The sequence below is a fragment of the Rhinoraja longicauda genome, chromosome 27 (assembly GCF_053455715.1).
Source record: "Rhinoraja longicauda isolate Sanriku21f chromosome 27, sRhiLon1.1, whole genome shotgun sequence".
Taxonomy (NCBI): Eukaryota; Metazoa; Chordata; class Chondrichthyes; order Rajiformes; family Arhynchobatidae; genus Rhinoraja; species Rhinoraja longicauda.
In genome coordinates this window covers 239,022-252,856 of record NC_135979.1, presented here as the reverse complement: position 1 = coordinate 252,856, position 13,835 = coordinate 239,022, and the positions used below count along the sequence as shown (strand labels likewise).

At 54.8% G+C, this 13,835-nt stretch overlaps 1 protein-coding gene across 1 annotated transcript; it reads left to right on the top strand.

Annotated features, from left to right (window-relative positions):
• The first annotated feature begins 616 nt into the window (after positions 1–616).
• On the top strand, positions 617–6,369 carry LOC144606677 (testis-specific serine/threonine-protein kinase 3-like). Its single transcript, XM_078422979.1, has 2 exons — positions 617–761; positions 5,702–6,369. Exons 1-2 carry the CDS (start codon positions 617–619, stop codon positions 6,367–6,369), a joined length of 813 nt encoding a protein of 270 aa, XP_078279105.1.
• Positions 6,370–13,835: the final 7,466 nt, after the last annotated feature.

Genomic DNA, 13,835 nt, shown 5'->3' with positions numbered 1-13,835 from the left:
GTACAGAAGTGTGAAAATGCACACCTCCAGATTCGGGGGCAGTTTTTTCTCAGCTGTTATCAGCCAACTGAACCATCCTACCACAACTAGCGAGCAGTGCTGAACTATCTACCAGGACCTTCTTCAGACTAACCCACATCGGCTCCAACCAGACCGTGCCACTGACGGGAGAGATTTCTCCTCGGCTGCAGCGAGACTGTCCGGGATGGGCCGAGTTCCTCCGACGCGGCTCTGATTCACGGTAACAGGACCCGCCCGTGATGTGGAATGAACGGGTTAAGTTGAACATCTCTACCGCCGCGGTAAGAGATCTAGCACCAAAACTAACCAGACGCCAGTAACTAGTAACTAGTTAAACCATCAATGCGGGCAGCGCCGCTGGAGGCGGGATCCCACAAGTCTCCTTAGTAACAGCGAAATTATGGCATCACAATCGGCCCACATTTATATTTGCTGAGATTACTTTGCCTGAGTGGTCACACCCGGGATTGCTTTTTTTATAATGTTCAATTTTAGAAATAATTTAGGAAGCCCAGAAACGTTGGTTAGGTTCCGTGGAACTGGATAAATTGAGGAATGTGATCGCTGAGACTCGCTGGAAGGTGGATGCAAAGCGATGGATAAACTGCTCCTGTCTAAAGGATACCAACTGGGGGAGACTATCGGAGAGGGCACGTACTCCAAGGTGAAGGAGGCGTACAGCAGGAATCTGCAACGCAAGGTCGCCATCAAAATCATCAACAGACGCACAGCGCCGAAGGGTAAGGTCTCCACTCGCGATAAACACAAGGAACCATCTCCGCCGTCTCCCGCCAGCCCAGATGTGCTTTACATTCCACTTAGTGCCGCTCAGCTGATGACAGTTTCCGCAAGTGACGGCAGCTTTAGCTGAAGGCTCGTCATAGAGCTGTACATCACAGAGACAGGCCCTTCGGCCCACCTTGTCCATGCCGACCAAGTTGGCGTACAGGGCAAGTCCCATGTGGCTGTGCTTGGCTCATGTCCCTGTAGACCCTGTCTATCCACACTGTGCAAGGATCTGCAGATGATGAGTAACTCAGCGGGGAGGCAGCGTCTCTGGAGAATATGGTGAGGTGGCGTTTCGGGTCGGGACCCTACCATTTACATCTGCCCAATGGTCTTTTAAAACTTGTAATCGTATTCACTTCAATAGCTTCCCGTGGCAGCTCGTTCCAGGTGCGGACTCTCCTCCGATTGGAAAAGTTGTCCCTGCGGCCACTCTCTCGCCCTAAGCCTGTGCCCTCTAGTTCCAGAATCCTCTATCACGGAAAATAGTGTGAACGCTCAACTTTATCCGTGACCCTCATGATCTTGTACACCTCAGTAAGGTCACCCCTCAGCCCCTCAGCCCCCCCCCCCCCCCCCCGCGCTTCAAGTAAGTCCCAATCTATCCAACCTCTCTCCGTAACTCAAACCCACGTAACATGCTGGAGATTCGCATCTTCACCCTTTCCAAAGTAATGACATGCTTCTAACCACTGGCTAGTCGGCTCTGCTCACAATACTCCAGTCGTGGTTCTCATCAACGACTTGTACAACTGCATCACGAGATCTGATGTGGTGGCAGAAAGTTCATGTTCACAAATGATAGGAGCAGAATGAGGCATTCGGCCCATCGAGTCATTCAATCATGGCTGATCTATCTCTCCCTCCTAACCCCATTCTCCTGCCTTCTCCCCATAACCCCTGACAAAGTGACATGGTGGATGGATGGGGTAAACAGTACAACAACGCTCCCGTTATGGGGAGGGGGGGGGGGGGGGGTGAGAGGGGACTTCTCCACACAGGATCTAGTACACGGAGCGGTGGATGGATGGAGACGCGGCGCGGACGGCACTGGTCGCCTAGTTGTAGACTCTGAGGTGGCGGGGGATAGATTTACCTAATCGCTTGCAGAGACACGATAGGCCTATTCCACGCTGTTTGTTTGGATGATTCTGTAGGAGAGGAACAGATGGAGGAGTGAAGCAGCGCACAAGAAAAAGCAGAACAAATTACCCTTAGCACCAGTAAAAAACAAAATGCTGGTTGAAGTCAGCGAGTCGGGCAGCACCTGTGGAGACAGAAACCCCCCCTTCCCACGCCCCCCCTTCCAAAGACCCCCCCCCCCTACCACCTCCCCCCCCACCACTATCCACCCCCCCACCACCCCCCCCCCCACCCCCCACCCCCCCCCCCCCCTCCCTGCGGCGGGGCATGAAATCCGACCAAGTTTCCGCTGGTGAGACCGAAGGGAAGGGGAACGTTTTGTTTTTGCGCTGATTGCTCAGTTCGCGAAAGTCAGAGTTACAGAGCTGTACAGCACAGAAAGGCCCTTTGGCCCAACTTGTCCATGCCTACCAAGATCCCCCCTCATCCTTCTAAATTCCAGTGTATACAAGCCTAATTGCTCCAGCCTTTCAACATACGACAGTCCCGCCATTCCGGGAATTAACCTAGTGAACCTACGCTGCACGCCCTCAATAGCAAGAATATCCTTCCTCAAATTTGGAGACCAAAACTGCACACAGTACTCCAGGTGCGGTCTCACCAGGGCCCGGTACAACTGTAGAAGGACCTCTTTGCTCCTATACTCAACTCCTCTTGTTATGAAGGCCAACATTCCATTGGCTTTCTTCACTGCCTGCTGTACCTGCATGCTTCCTTTCAGTGACTGATGCACTAGGACACCCAGATCTCGTTGAACATCCCCTCTTCCTAACTTGACACCATTCAGATAATAATCTGCCTATCTATTCTTACTTCCAAAGTGAATAACCTCACACTTATCTACATTAAACTGCATCTGCCATGTATCCGCCCACTCACACAACATGTCCAAGTCACCCTGCAGCCTTATTGCATCTTCCTCACAATTCACACTACCCCCCAGCTTAGTATCATCTGCAAATTTGCTAGTGGTACTTTTAATCCCTTCATCTAAGTCATTAATGTATATCGTAAATAGCTGGGGCCCCAGCACCGAACCTTGCAGTACCCCACTGGTCACTGCCTGCCATTCCGAAAGGGACCCATTTATCCCCACTCTTTGCTTTCTGTCTGTCAACCAATTTTCTATCCATGTCAGTACCCTACCCCCAATACCATGTGCTCTAATTTTGCCCACTAATCTCCTATGTGGGACCTTGTCGAAGGCTTTCTGAAAGTCGAGGTACACCACATCCACTGACTCTTCCCTGTCAATTTTCCTAGTTACATCCTCAAAAAATTCCAGTAGATTTGTCAAGCATGATTTCCCCTTCGTAAATCCATGCTGACTCGGAATGATCCTGTTACTGCTATCCAAATGCTCAGCAATTTCGTCTTTTATAATTGACTCCAGCATCTTCCCCACCACTGATGTCAGATTAACTGGTCTATAATTACCCGTTTTCTCTCTCCCTCCTTTCTTAAAAAGTGGGATAACATTTGCTATCCTCCAATCCACAGGAACTGATCCTGAATCTATAGAACATTGAAAAATGATCTCCAATGCTTCCACTATTTCTAGAGCCACCTCCTTAAGTACCCTGGGATGCAAACCATCAGGCCCTGGGGATTTATCAGCCTTCAGTCCCATCAGTCTACCCAAAACCATTTCCTGCCTAATGTGGATTTCCTTCAGTTCCTCCATCACCCTAGGTTCTCCGGCCCCTAGAACATTTGGGAGATTGTGTGTATCTTCCCTCCGGCCCCTAGAACATTTGGGAGATTGTGTGTATCTTCCTCAGTGAAGACAGATCCAAAGTAACGGTTTAACTCGTCTGCCATTTCTTTGTTCCCCATAATAAATTCCCCTGCTTCTGTCTTCAAGGGACCCACATTTGCCTTGACTATTTTTTTCCTCTTCACGTACCTAAAAAAACTTTTGCTATCCTCCTTTATATTATTGGCTAGTTTACCCTCGTACCTCATCTTTTCTCCCCGTATTGTCTTTTTAGTTAACTTTAGTTAACTTTAAAAGAGTCCCAATCCTCTGTCTTCCCACTCTTCTTTGCTATGTTATACTTCCTCTCCTTAATTTTTATGCTGTCCTTGACTTCCCTTGTCAGCCACAGGTGTCTCTTACTCCCCTTAGAGTCTTTCCGCCTCTTTCGGATAAATTGATCCTGCAACCTCTGCATTATTCCCAGGAATACCTGCCATTGCTGTTCTACTGTCTTCCCTGCTAGGGCCTCCTTCCAGTCAATTTTGGCCAGCTCCTGCCTCATGCCTCTGTAATCCCCTTTGCTATACTGTAATACTGACACTTCTGATTTTCCCTTCTGCCTTTCCATTTGCAGAGTAAAACTTATCATGTTGTGATCACTGCCTCCTCATGGCTCTTTTACCTCTAGTCCCCTTATCAGATCAGGATCATTACACAACACTAAATCCAGAATTGCCTTCTCCCTGGTAGGCTCCAGTACAAGCTGTTCTAAGAATCCTACAATGAAATTCCCAGCCTATCCAACCAGAAGTGGAACTCTCTGCCACCGAAGGCAGTGGAGGCCAATTCACTCGATGTTTTCAAGAGAGAGTTAGATAGAGCTCTTTGGGCTAACGCAACCAAGGGGTGTGGGAAGAAAACAGGAACGGGGTACTGATTCTGGATGATTGGCCATGATCATATTGAATGGCGGTGCTGTCTCGAATGGCCGAATGGCCAACTCCTGCACCTATTTTCTATATTTCTTACCTCCTATAACTCAAGCCCACAAGCCCAGCTAACACCCACCCCACCCCGTGCAACTGAATGGCGCCCTCCGTGTAGCTGGGTGAACACAACTGCACGTGTGATCTCACCAACTTTAATGAAAGAATAAAGATGCATTTACTGTTTAAAACATAGAGTGCTGGAGGAACTCGGCGATTCAGGTTCGCGGAGAGAATAGAGATACAAGGAACTGCAGATGCTGGTTTATAAGGACAAGAGTGCTGGAGGAACTCGGTGGATCAGACAGCATCTCCGGGGACATGGGATAGGTGACGTTCTCCACGGATGCTGCCTGACCCGCCGAGTGCTCAGCACTCTGACCGGGGACCTCATTGAAACTTACCGAATAGTGAAAGGCCTGGATAGAGTGGATGTGGAGAGGATGTTTCCACTAGTGGGAGAGTCTAGGTCCAGAGGGCACAGTCTCAGAATTAAAGGACGTTCCTTTAGGAAGATGTGGAGGGAGTTATTTAATCAGAGGGCGGTGAATCTGTGGGAGTCTTTGCCACAGACGGCTGTGGAGGCCACAAGTCAGTTGATATTTTTAAGGCAGAGATAGATAGATTGTTGATTAGTGCGGGTGTCAGAGGTTATGGGGAGAAGGCAGGAGAATGGTGTTGAGATGGAAAGACAGATCAGCCATGCGACATGTTGGCCGGTGCGGGCAAGTTGGGCCGAAGGGCATGTTTCCATACTGTGTCACTCTATGATTGGATAACGAATAGACTTGATGGACCGAATTCTGCTCCAATCACTTATGATCACGACACTGCGTTGGGAGTGGAGTGGCGGGGAGCGGAATGAACATAAGTCATGCTGCCAAAATAGCGGTCATACATGAACACTGCGTGTGTTAGCGGAGAGTGGTCATACATGAACCTGTTAGTGGAGAGCGGTCATACATGAACCTGTTAGTGGAGAGCGGTCATACATGAACACTAGTGTGTTAGTGGAGGGGCCGGACGCTTCTTGAAGCTGATACTTGCACTGTCCGTCCGCCTGCAGATTTCATCCACAAGTTCCTGCCGCGGGAACTGCAGATCGTGCAGTTGCTGGACCACCAGAACATCGTGAAGGTGCACGAGGTGTGGGAGTCTGAGGACGGGCGTATCGGGATGGTGATGGAGCTGGCCGAGGGCGGCGACATCCTGGAACACATCCGCAGGGAGGGACCGCTGTCCGAGCCCCTGGCGCGGCCGCTGTTCCGCCAGTTGGTCAACGCTATTCGTTACTGCCACGACCGCGGCATCGCTCACCGCGACCTCAAGTGCGAGAACACACTGCTGGACAAAAGCTTCAACGTCAAGCTGGCCGACTTTGGCTTCGCCACGCACTTTGGCGGCGGCGCGGCCGAGCTGAGCCAGACTTTCTGCGGCAGTACTGCGTACGCGGCGCCCGAGGTCCTGCAGGGAGTCCCGCACCAGAGCTCCAAGAGCGACGTGTGGAGTCTGGGCATCGTCCTGTACATCGTGCTGTGCGGACACCTGCCCTTCGACGACTCCAACATCCCCAAGATGCTGTGGTTGCAGCAGAACGGCGTCGCCTTCCCGCAGCAGCGGCAGCTCAGCCGTGATGTCCGTGACCTGCTAGGCCGCTTGTTGGAGCCGGACTGCACCCTCAGACCCCTCATCCAGCACGTGTGCTCGCACCCCTGGCTGCTAGACACGCAATAAAATGCTCTTACACTGGCGGCTGTCGTCTGTCCATCCCTCGGCCCCTGCCCCAGGACCCGCTACCGCCCCCCGAGCCCCCACCCCCAGCCCCCACTCCCTCCCCCCCAGCGCCCACCCCCACAATCTACCCCCCCCCCCCTGCTAGACACGCAATAAAATGCTCTTACACTGGCGGCTGTCGTCTGTCCATCCCTCGGCCCCTGCCCCAGGACCCGCTACCGCCCCCCCAGCCCCCACCCCCAGCCCCCACTCCCTCCCCCCCAGCGCCCACCCCCACAATCTACCCCCCCCTACTAGACACGCAATAAAATACTCTTAAACTGGCGGCTGGCGTCTGTCCGTCCCTCGGCCCCTGCCCCAGGACCCGCAACCGCCCACCCAGCCCCACCCCCTGCCCCCCCCCCCCCCCCCCCGCTAGACACGCAATAAAATGCTCTTACACTGGCGGCTGTCGTCTGTCCCTCCCTCCGCCCCTGCCCCAGGACCCACAAACCGCCCACCCCCACAATCCGCCCCCCCGGACAACGCCCACCTCCCCACAATCTACCCAACCCCCAGCGCCCACAATCCACCCCCCACCCATCTCATCTCATGTCCGCCCCGGCGTGCGGCGGTGAGTGTAAGGGGCAGCCGTGCCCGAGGTGACGGGGCGGGGTTGGGAGCCGGGGCGGGGTTGGGAGTCGGGGCGGGGTTGGGAGGCGGGGGGGGGGGGGGGGTTGGGAGTTGGGGCGGGGCGGGGTTGGGAGTCGGGGCGGGGTTGAGGATCGGGGCGGGGTTGGGAGTCGGGGCGGGGTTGGGAGGCGGGGCGGGGTTGGAGGCGGGGCGGGGTTGGGAGGCGGGGCGGGGAGGCGGGGCGGGGAGGCGGGGCGGGGAGGCGGGGCGGGGAGGCGGGGCGGGGTTGAGGATCGGGGCGGGGTTGGGAGTCGGGGCGGGGTTGGGAGGCGGGGCGGGGTTGGAGGCGGGGCGGGGTTGGGAGGCGGGGCGGGGAGGCGGGGCGGGGAGGCGGGGCGGGGAGGCGGGGCGGGGAGGCGGGGCGGGGAGGCGGGGCGGGGAGGCGGGGGGCGGGGTTGGGAGGTGGGGCGGGGTTGGGTGTCGGGGCGGGGTTGGGAGGCGGGGGGGCGGGGTTGGGAGGCGGGGGGGCGGGGTTGGCAGTCGGGGCGGGGAGGCGGGGCGGGGTTGGGAGGCGGGGCGGGGAGGCGGGGCGGGGTTGGGAGGCGGGGGGGCGGGGAGGCGGGGTTGGGAGTCGTGGCGGGGAGGCGGGGTTGGGAGTCGGGGCGGGGAGGCGGGGCGGGGTTGGGAGGCGGGGTTGGGAGTCGTGGCGGGGAGGCGGGGTTGGGAGTCGTGGCGGGGAGGCGGGGTTGGGAGGCGGGGTTGGGAGTCGTGGCGGGGAGGCGGGGTTGGGAGGCGGGGGGGCGGGGTTGGGAGTCGGGGCGGGGAGGCGGGGCGGGGAGGCGGGGGGGCGGGGTTGGGAGTCGGGGCGGGGAGGCGGGGCGGGGTTGGGAGGCGGGGGGGCGGGGTTGGCAGTCGGGGCGGGGAGTCGGGGTTGGGAGGCGGGGGGCGGGGTTGGGAGGCGGGGGGCGGGGTTGGGAGGCGGGGGGGCGGGGTTGGCAGTCGGGGCGGGGAGTCGGGGTTGGGAGGCGGGGGGCGGGGTTGGGAGGCGGGGGGCGGGGTTGGCAGTCGGGGCGGGGAGGCGGGGCGGGGTCGGGGGTTGGGAGGCGGGGCGGGGAGGTGGGGCGGGGTTGGGAGTCGGGGCGGGGTTGGGTGGCGGGGGGCGGGGTTGGCAGTCGGGGCGGGGAGGCGGGGCGGGGTCGGGGGTTGGGAGGCGGGGCGGGGAGGTGGGGCGGGGTTGGGAGGCGGGGGGGCGGGGTTGGCAGTCGGGGCGGGGAGGCGGGGCGGGGTTGGGAGGCGGGGTTGGGAGTCGGGGCGGGGTTGGGAGGCGGGGTCGGGGGTTGGGAGGCGGGGCGGGTTTCGGGGAGGGAGGCGGGGAGGTGGGGCGGGGTCGGGAGGCGGGGGCGGGGTTGGTAGTCGGGGCGGGGAGGCGGGGTCGGGGGTTGGGAGGCGGGGCGGGTTTCGGGGAGGGAGGCGGGGAGGTGGGGCGGGGTTGGGAGGTGGGGCGGGGTTGGTAGTCGGGGCGGGGAGGCGGGGTCGGGGGCGGGGTTGGTAGTCGGGGCGGGGTTGGTAGTCGGGGCGGGGAGGCGGGGTCGGGGAGGCGGGGTCGGGGGCGGGGTTGGTAGTCGGGGCGGGGTTGGTAGTCGGGGCGGGGTTGGTAGTCGGGGCGGGGAGGCGGGGTTGGGAGGTGGGGCGGGGTCGGGGGTTGGGAGGCGGGGCGGGGAGGCGGGGTCGGGGAGGCGGGGTCGGGGAGGGAGGCGGGGTCGGGGAGGGGGGCGGGGTCGGGGAGGGAGGCGGGGTCGGGGAGGGGGGCGGGGTCGGGGAGGGAGGCGGGGTCGGGGAGGGAGGCGGGGTGGAGTCCAGGTAACCGTGGGATTTGTCAGACAGTCCAGGTGAATATTGAGGGCAGGGGTTGTGGGGACGCAGTACAGGTAACCGTGAGCGTCAGGAGGGTTGCAGTAGACGTCCCCTGTGATTGAGACAGAGAGAGAGGTCCAGGTGAGACAGACCAGGTGACGCTGAGAGCAGGTTAGGTTGGTGGCGAAGATAATGAAACCCACCAATGCAGCAGATGGAGGTGGAGATAGGGCCAGTGCACACCTGGAACCAGGACTGCTGGACCACAAGGCAGCTACAGCTGGGCCCATGGCTACAGCGCTCTGGGTCGGTGGTAGAGCAGACAGTGCCGGTGGGGGTCTCTGACACAAGCTCTGTCCCTCCCACTGGCATCTGTGGAGTAGGAATGGGTGACGTTTCGAGTTGAGACCCTTCTTCGGATGCTGTACACCATGTCAGCCTTGCTCACTGATCATGAGCCCAGCAATCTTGATGTCATCTGCAAATCTTCTCTCCAGAGATGTTGCCTGTCCCGCTGAGTTTCTCCAGCTTTTTGTGTCAATATATGTACTGTATATTTATACCTTAGATGGACACAAAAAGCTGAAACTCAGCGGGACAGGCAGGATCTCAGGTGAGAAGGAATGGGTGACGTTTCGAGTTGAGACCCTTCTTCGGACACTGTACACCTTGTCAGCTGAGCTCACTGATCATGAGCCCAGCATTTTTGGTGCGTGGTCTGACACCTTTCAAGCAAGTCAATGTCTGCTGCTGGAAATCTGAAATAAGGACAATGCTGGAAGCTGTGGATGTGGGAAGAGAAACTGTTTCAGGTCCAGCTTTTTGTGTCTATCTTTAGTTTAAACCAGCATCTGCTGTTCCTTCCTGCTCAGCTGTGTATATATCCGCTACAAAAAGAGGTGGAGAAATGGCAGATGGAATTTAATCCAAGCAAGACTTTGAGAGGTTGATTTTAAGGGGAAAATATACAATTAAGAACATGACCCTCAACAGCATTGAAGTACAGAGGGGACTTGGGGTCTCTGAAAGTGGCAACACATGTAGATAGTAGCAAAAAAGGCATATGGTATTCTTGCTTTCATAGGTCAGACTATTGAATACAAGAGTCAGGATGCCATGATGCAGTTTTAGAGGGCTTTGGTTAGGCCATATTTGGAATATTGCATGCAGTTCTGGTCTCTCTATTACAGGATGGATGTGGAGGCTTTGGAAAGGGTGCAGATGGGACTTGGGGGTATTTCTGGATTAGCTACAGGGAGAAGTTGGACAGACTTTCATTGTTGTCTCTGGAATTTCTGGGGCTGCAGAGAGACCCGGTAGAAGTATAAACATTATGAGGCACAGCTTCATGGTTCATAGATGTGCGGAGCACACTCACTGGGTGAGTGCCAGCTGCCAAGGATCGTGGTGGAGGCAGATACACTAATGGCATTTAAGAGGCTTTTGCACAGGTACAGGGAAATGCAGGAATTGGAGTAGATAGATGGTCTTGGCATTATGCTCAGCACAGGCACTGTGGGCCTTGTGCTGTTCTATGTCTCCAACTTCCACTAAAAGCAAAATAAATCCTCAAATCAGAACGTTGCTATGGAAACCCGGGCCTGGGAGTCCAGGCAAAGAGTCCCATGTTACTGTTGATGGGAGTAGGAGGTCGGGCATCGCTGCCCAGTCGTACAATAACCTTCCCAGAAAAGTTTATCCTTCCCAGAAAAGTTTGGCTGCTGCCTGCTACATTGGAACGTTTACATCCCAAACATCGCAATAATCACATTATAACTGTAGGTACATTATATAAAACAAACAGTAACTTCAATATTTGCTTTTATTTTGCACTGCTTCCAAGTGGTAAAAAACTGACATTAAGATCCTAAGATTTGCAAACTCAAACATTATCTTAAATAATGTATACATTTTTCAAAAGACCAATGATTTTCAAGAAATGCTATTCCTTAAAACAAGAGGTAATGCTGTAGGGAGACACTAGAAAGCATTCGGAAAATGTCAAAATAAGAGATAGAATGCTGAGAATGTTCAGTAGGTCAGGCAACATCTGTGGGGAGAGAAAGGCAACGTATCAGGCTGACCGCCTTTCATCACAACATTGCCCCTCTGGCTACAGGCACTGCCTGTTGTCTATTCCTGGCGCTTCCCATTTACTGGGAAATGTAGCGTTCACATCCACACTTTCACATACAATATTTGACATTGCCACTTGAACTGTATTGGTCAAATTAAAAACCAATGATTTCCCCTTTCACTGAAACCTGACAGGAAGGAAATGTCAACAAATATTTTCCCTTTTGATAAGTAGTGAAGATGAAGAAGCTGACAATACTCACATCACCCACCTCACTGCCCTCTGCACAACCAGTCCCTCACATCACCCACCTCCTGCCCTCTGCACAACCAGTCCCTCACATCACCCACCTCACTGCCGTCCTCTGTGCAACCAGTCCTCTCCCTCATGCCATGGGGTCTCACTTCATCAACTAAATGCTCTCCCACCAGTTCTCGTGGAAGCCCCACCCACGCTGATAGAATTAGATGGGAACGCATTTTCTTTTAAAGACGATTGAAGCATCACATGAGTCTGTAGATTAAAAGTTTACTTTTGTGAACAAAACCCACAAGTGCAGGAATCCAGATGGGACTTGGGGGAGTCACTGTTGCACCAGGCAACTCCACTAATGCACTGCAGATGCTTCATTCTATCCAACTCTGCAACACTTTAAGCTTGGAGATATATCTTGATCAGTTCACCAACGCACATCCCATGACAAAATACCATCCGCACAAATCCACAAACTAAATACACGTTGAGATTATTTTCTGAAATCTGTGTAAATTATTGAGTGGTTGTTTACAAAAAGTATATTTTGTTCTTAACCAGCTGGTGCTAGAATAAAAATGGCAATGTTGCCAGGTTTCACACTGTCCAGTGTTACAAGAATTTAGATTTTTACATTGCTTAACATTTACAAACTCAGAGCAAACCCGGCTCCCATTGGATCTACACCGGTGTCAGGACAGTGTGAGATGCTCAGGGCTCGGTATCACACCCATGCACGAATCATGGGTGGTGAAGGGGTGGGGAGGGTGGGGGGAGAGGAGAGGGAGGGGAGGGTGGGGGGAGAGGGAGGAGAGGGTGGGTGGGGGAGAGGGTGGGGGGGAGGAGAGGGTGGGGGGGAGGAGAGGGTGGGGGGGAGGAGAAGGTGGGGGGGAGGAGAGGGTGGGGGGAGGAGAGGGTGGGGGGAGGAGAGGGTGGGGGGAGGAGAGGGTGGGGGGAGGAGAGGGTGGGGGGAGGAGAGGGTGGGAGGGGAGGAGAGGGTGGGAGGGGAGGAGAGGGTGGGGGGAGGAGAGGGTGGGGGAAGAGAGGGTGGGGGAAGAGAGGGTGGGGGAAGAGAGGGTGGGGGGGGAGGAGCGGGAGGAGAGGGTGGGGGGGAGGAGAGGGTGGGGAGGGTGGGGGGGTGGGGAGGGTGGGGTGGGGGGGGAGGAGAGGGTGGGAGGGGGGGAGGAGGAGAGGGAGGAGAGGGTGGGTGGGTCAGGGGCAGACAGTACCGAAGCACTACTCCACACTACAACGGTCACAACAGGACAAGGTGAGCTGCTCTCCTTCAGCTTGGAGTGGGGTGGCAATGATTAGTAAGGGTGTCAGGGGTTACGGGGAGAAGGCAGGGATGGAGAGGGAAAGATAGATCGGCCATAATTGAATGACTTGATGGGCCGAACGGCCTAATTCTGTTCCAATCACTTATGAACACAAACCTCCCCTCCTGAGGCCTTGGAGTTCCATTATAAAAAAATTGTGTGGCTTCGAGTAAAGTCTTACCAACTGAAAATTCCTTTAATGATAAATACACCCCAAAGTATATTTAATAAATACTCAGCAAGTCAAGCAGCATCTATGCAGAAAGATTCTTGGCACTAAGGATTGCAGGTGTCCTGCAGCAGTGCAACACCTGAGCACCCTGTGCTGGTGTGCTCTCGTACTCTGGCTTTGTACAATCATGGTCCCGTTTACTTAGAACAAACCATCATTTATTGTACGTTTATTTTTTGTTATCGTTGTATCTAACGTGCCCTTAAAGTCACAGCAGGTCCCAGTTTCACTGTCCCTGCTCACAGCTGCCCCATGCACAAACACGCCTGACTATAGAGCATCTCTCGTCTTTAATTCTTGTTTCTAATTTACATAAGCTGCACTTAATTTCTTTAAGAAAAATCCATCTTTTTTGTAGTGATCTCTTGAAACTTGAACCAGGTCGACAGTAAGCGAATAATAGCCCAGGAACAATGGAAGTGCATATTTCAGAGCAAAGCAGTACAAAGACTATGTGAATGAGGAAAGCAAACGGCAGGTGCTGGAAATGGAGATAAAACAGAACATTGGTAATGCTCAGCGGGTCACAGAGCAAAACAGAGTGGCTGCTGCAAGTCAAAGACCATTCATCAGGGAAAGGCCCTGGATTTGAAACATTTGCCCTTTCTCTCTCTCTTCTCTCTCTATCCCCCCCCCCTCCCCACAGATGCTGCCTGACCTGCTGTGTAGCTCCAGCACTTATTATTTCAGACTTGAATCGAACTTTCAGATTCCTTATAGAGTGCAAGTTTTAAATTTTCACAAAGCATTTGTTTTCTTTTATAACGTTCTCACCTGCAACAACACACTCCCCAACCAGAACGTGGGCTGACTAGAGAGATGTCAGGTTACAGGGTCGGTACCAGCAGCTGAACTCTGCTCCTGCCCACCTCTCTCCAAGCCCTTTCCCCAGTGATGCTGAGCCGTAAACACCGCCAGCTCCGACCACACCGCAATAAATCTCTGGACACATCCCACCATCACCGTCACAGGGTGAATGGTCTTAAGATTTCCACATCCCCGATTCAATATTTACCGTTCAAAACAGCATTAAATTGACATTAGCTTATGATTGGCTACAAGGAATGATTTTTAAAAATACAGAACTCACAGGATTTTTAAATGCCAATAGATTTAGCAT

Coding starts and splice junctions, on each gene's coding strand:
- LOC144606677 (XM_078422979.1), top strand. CDS start 617: ATGGATAAACTGCTCCTGTCTAAAGGATACCAACTGGGGGAGACTATC. Junction 762..5,701: donor CAGACGCACAGCGCCGAAGG/GTAAGGTCTCCA, acceptor GTCCGCCTGCAG/ATTTCATCCACAAGTTCCTG.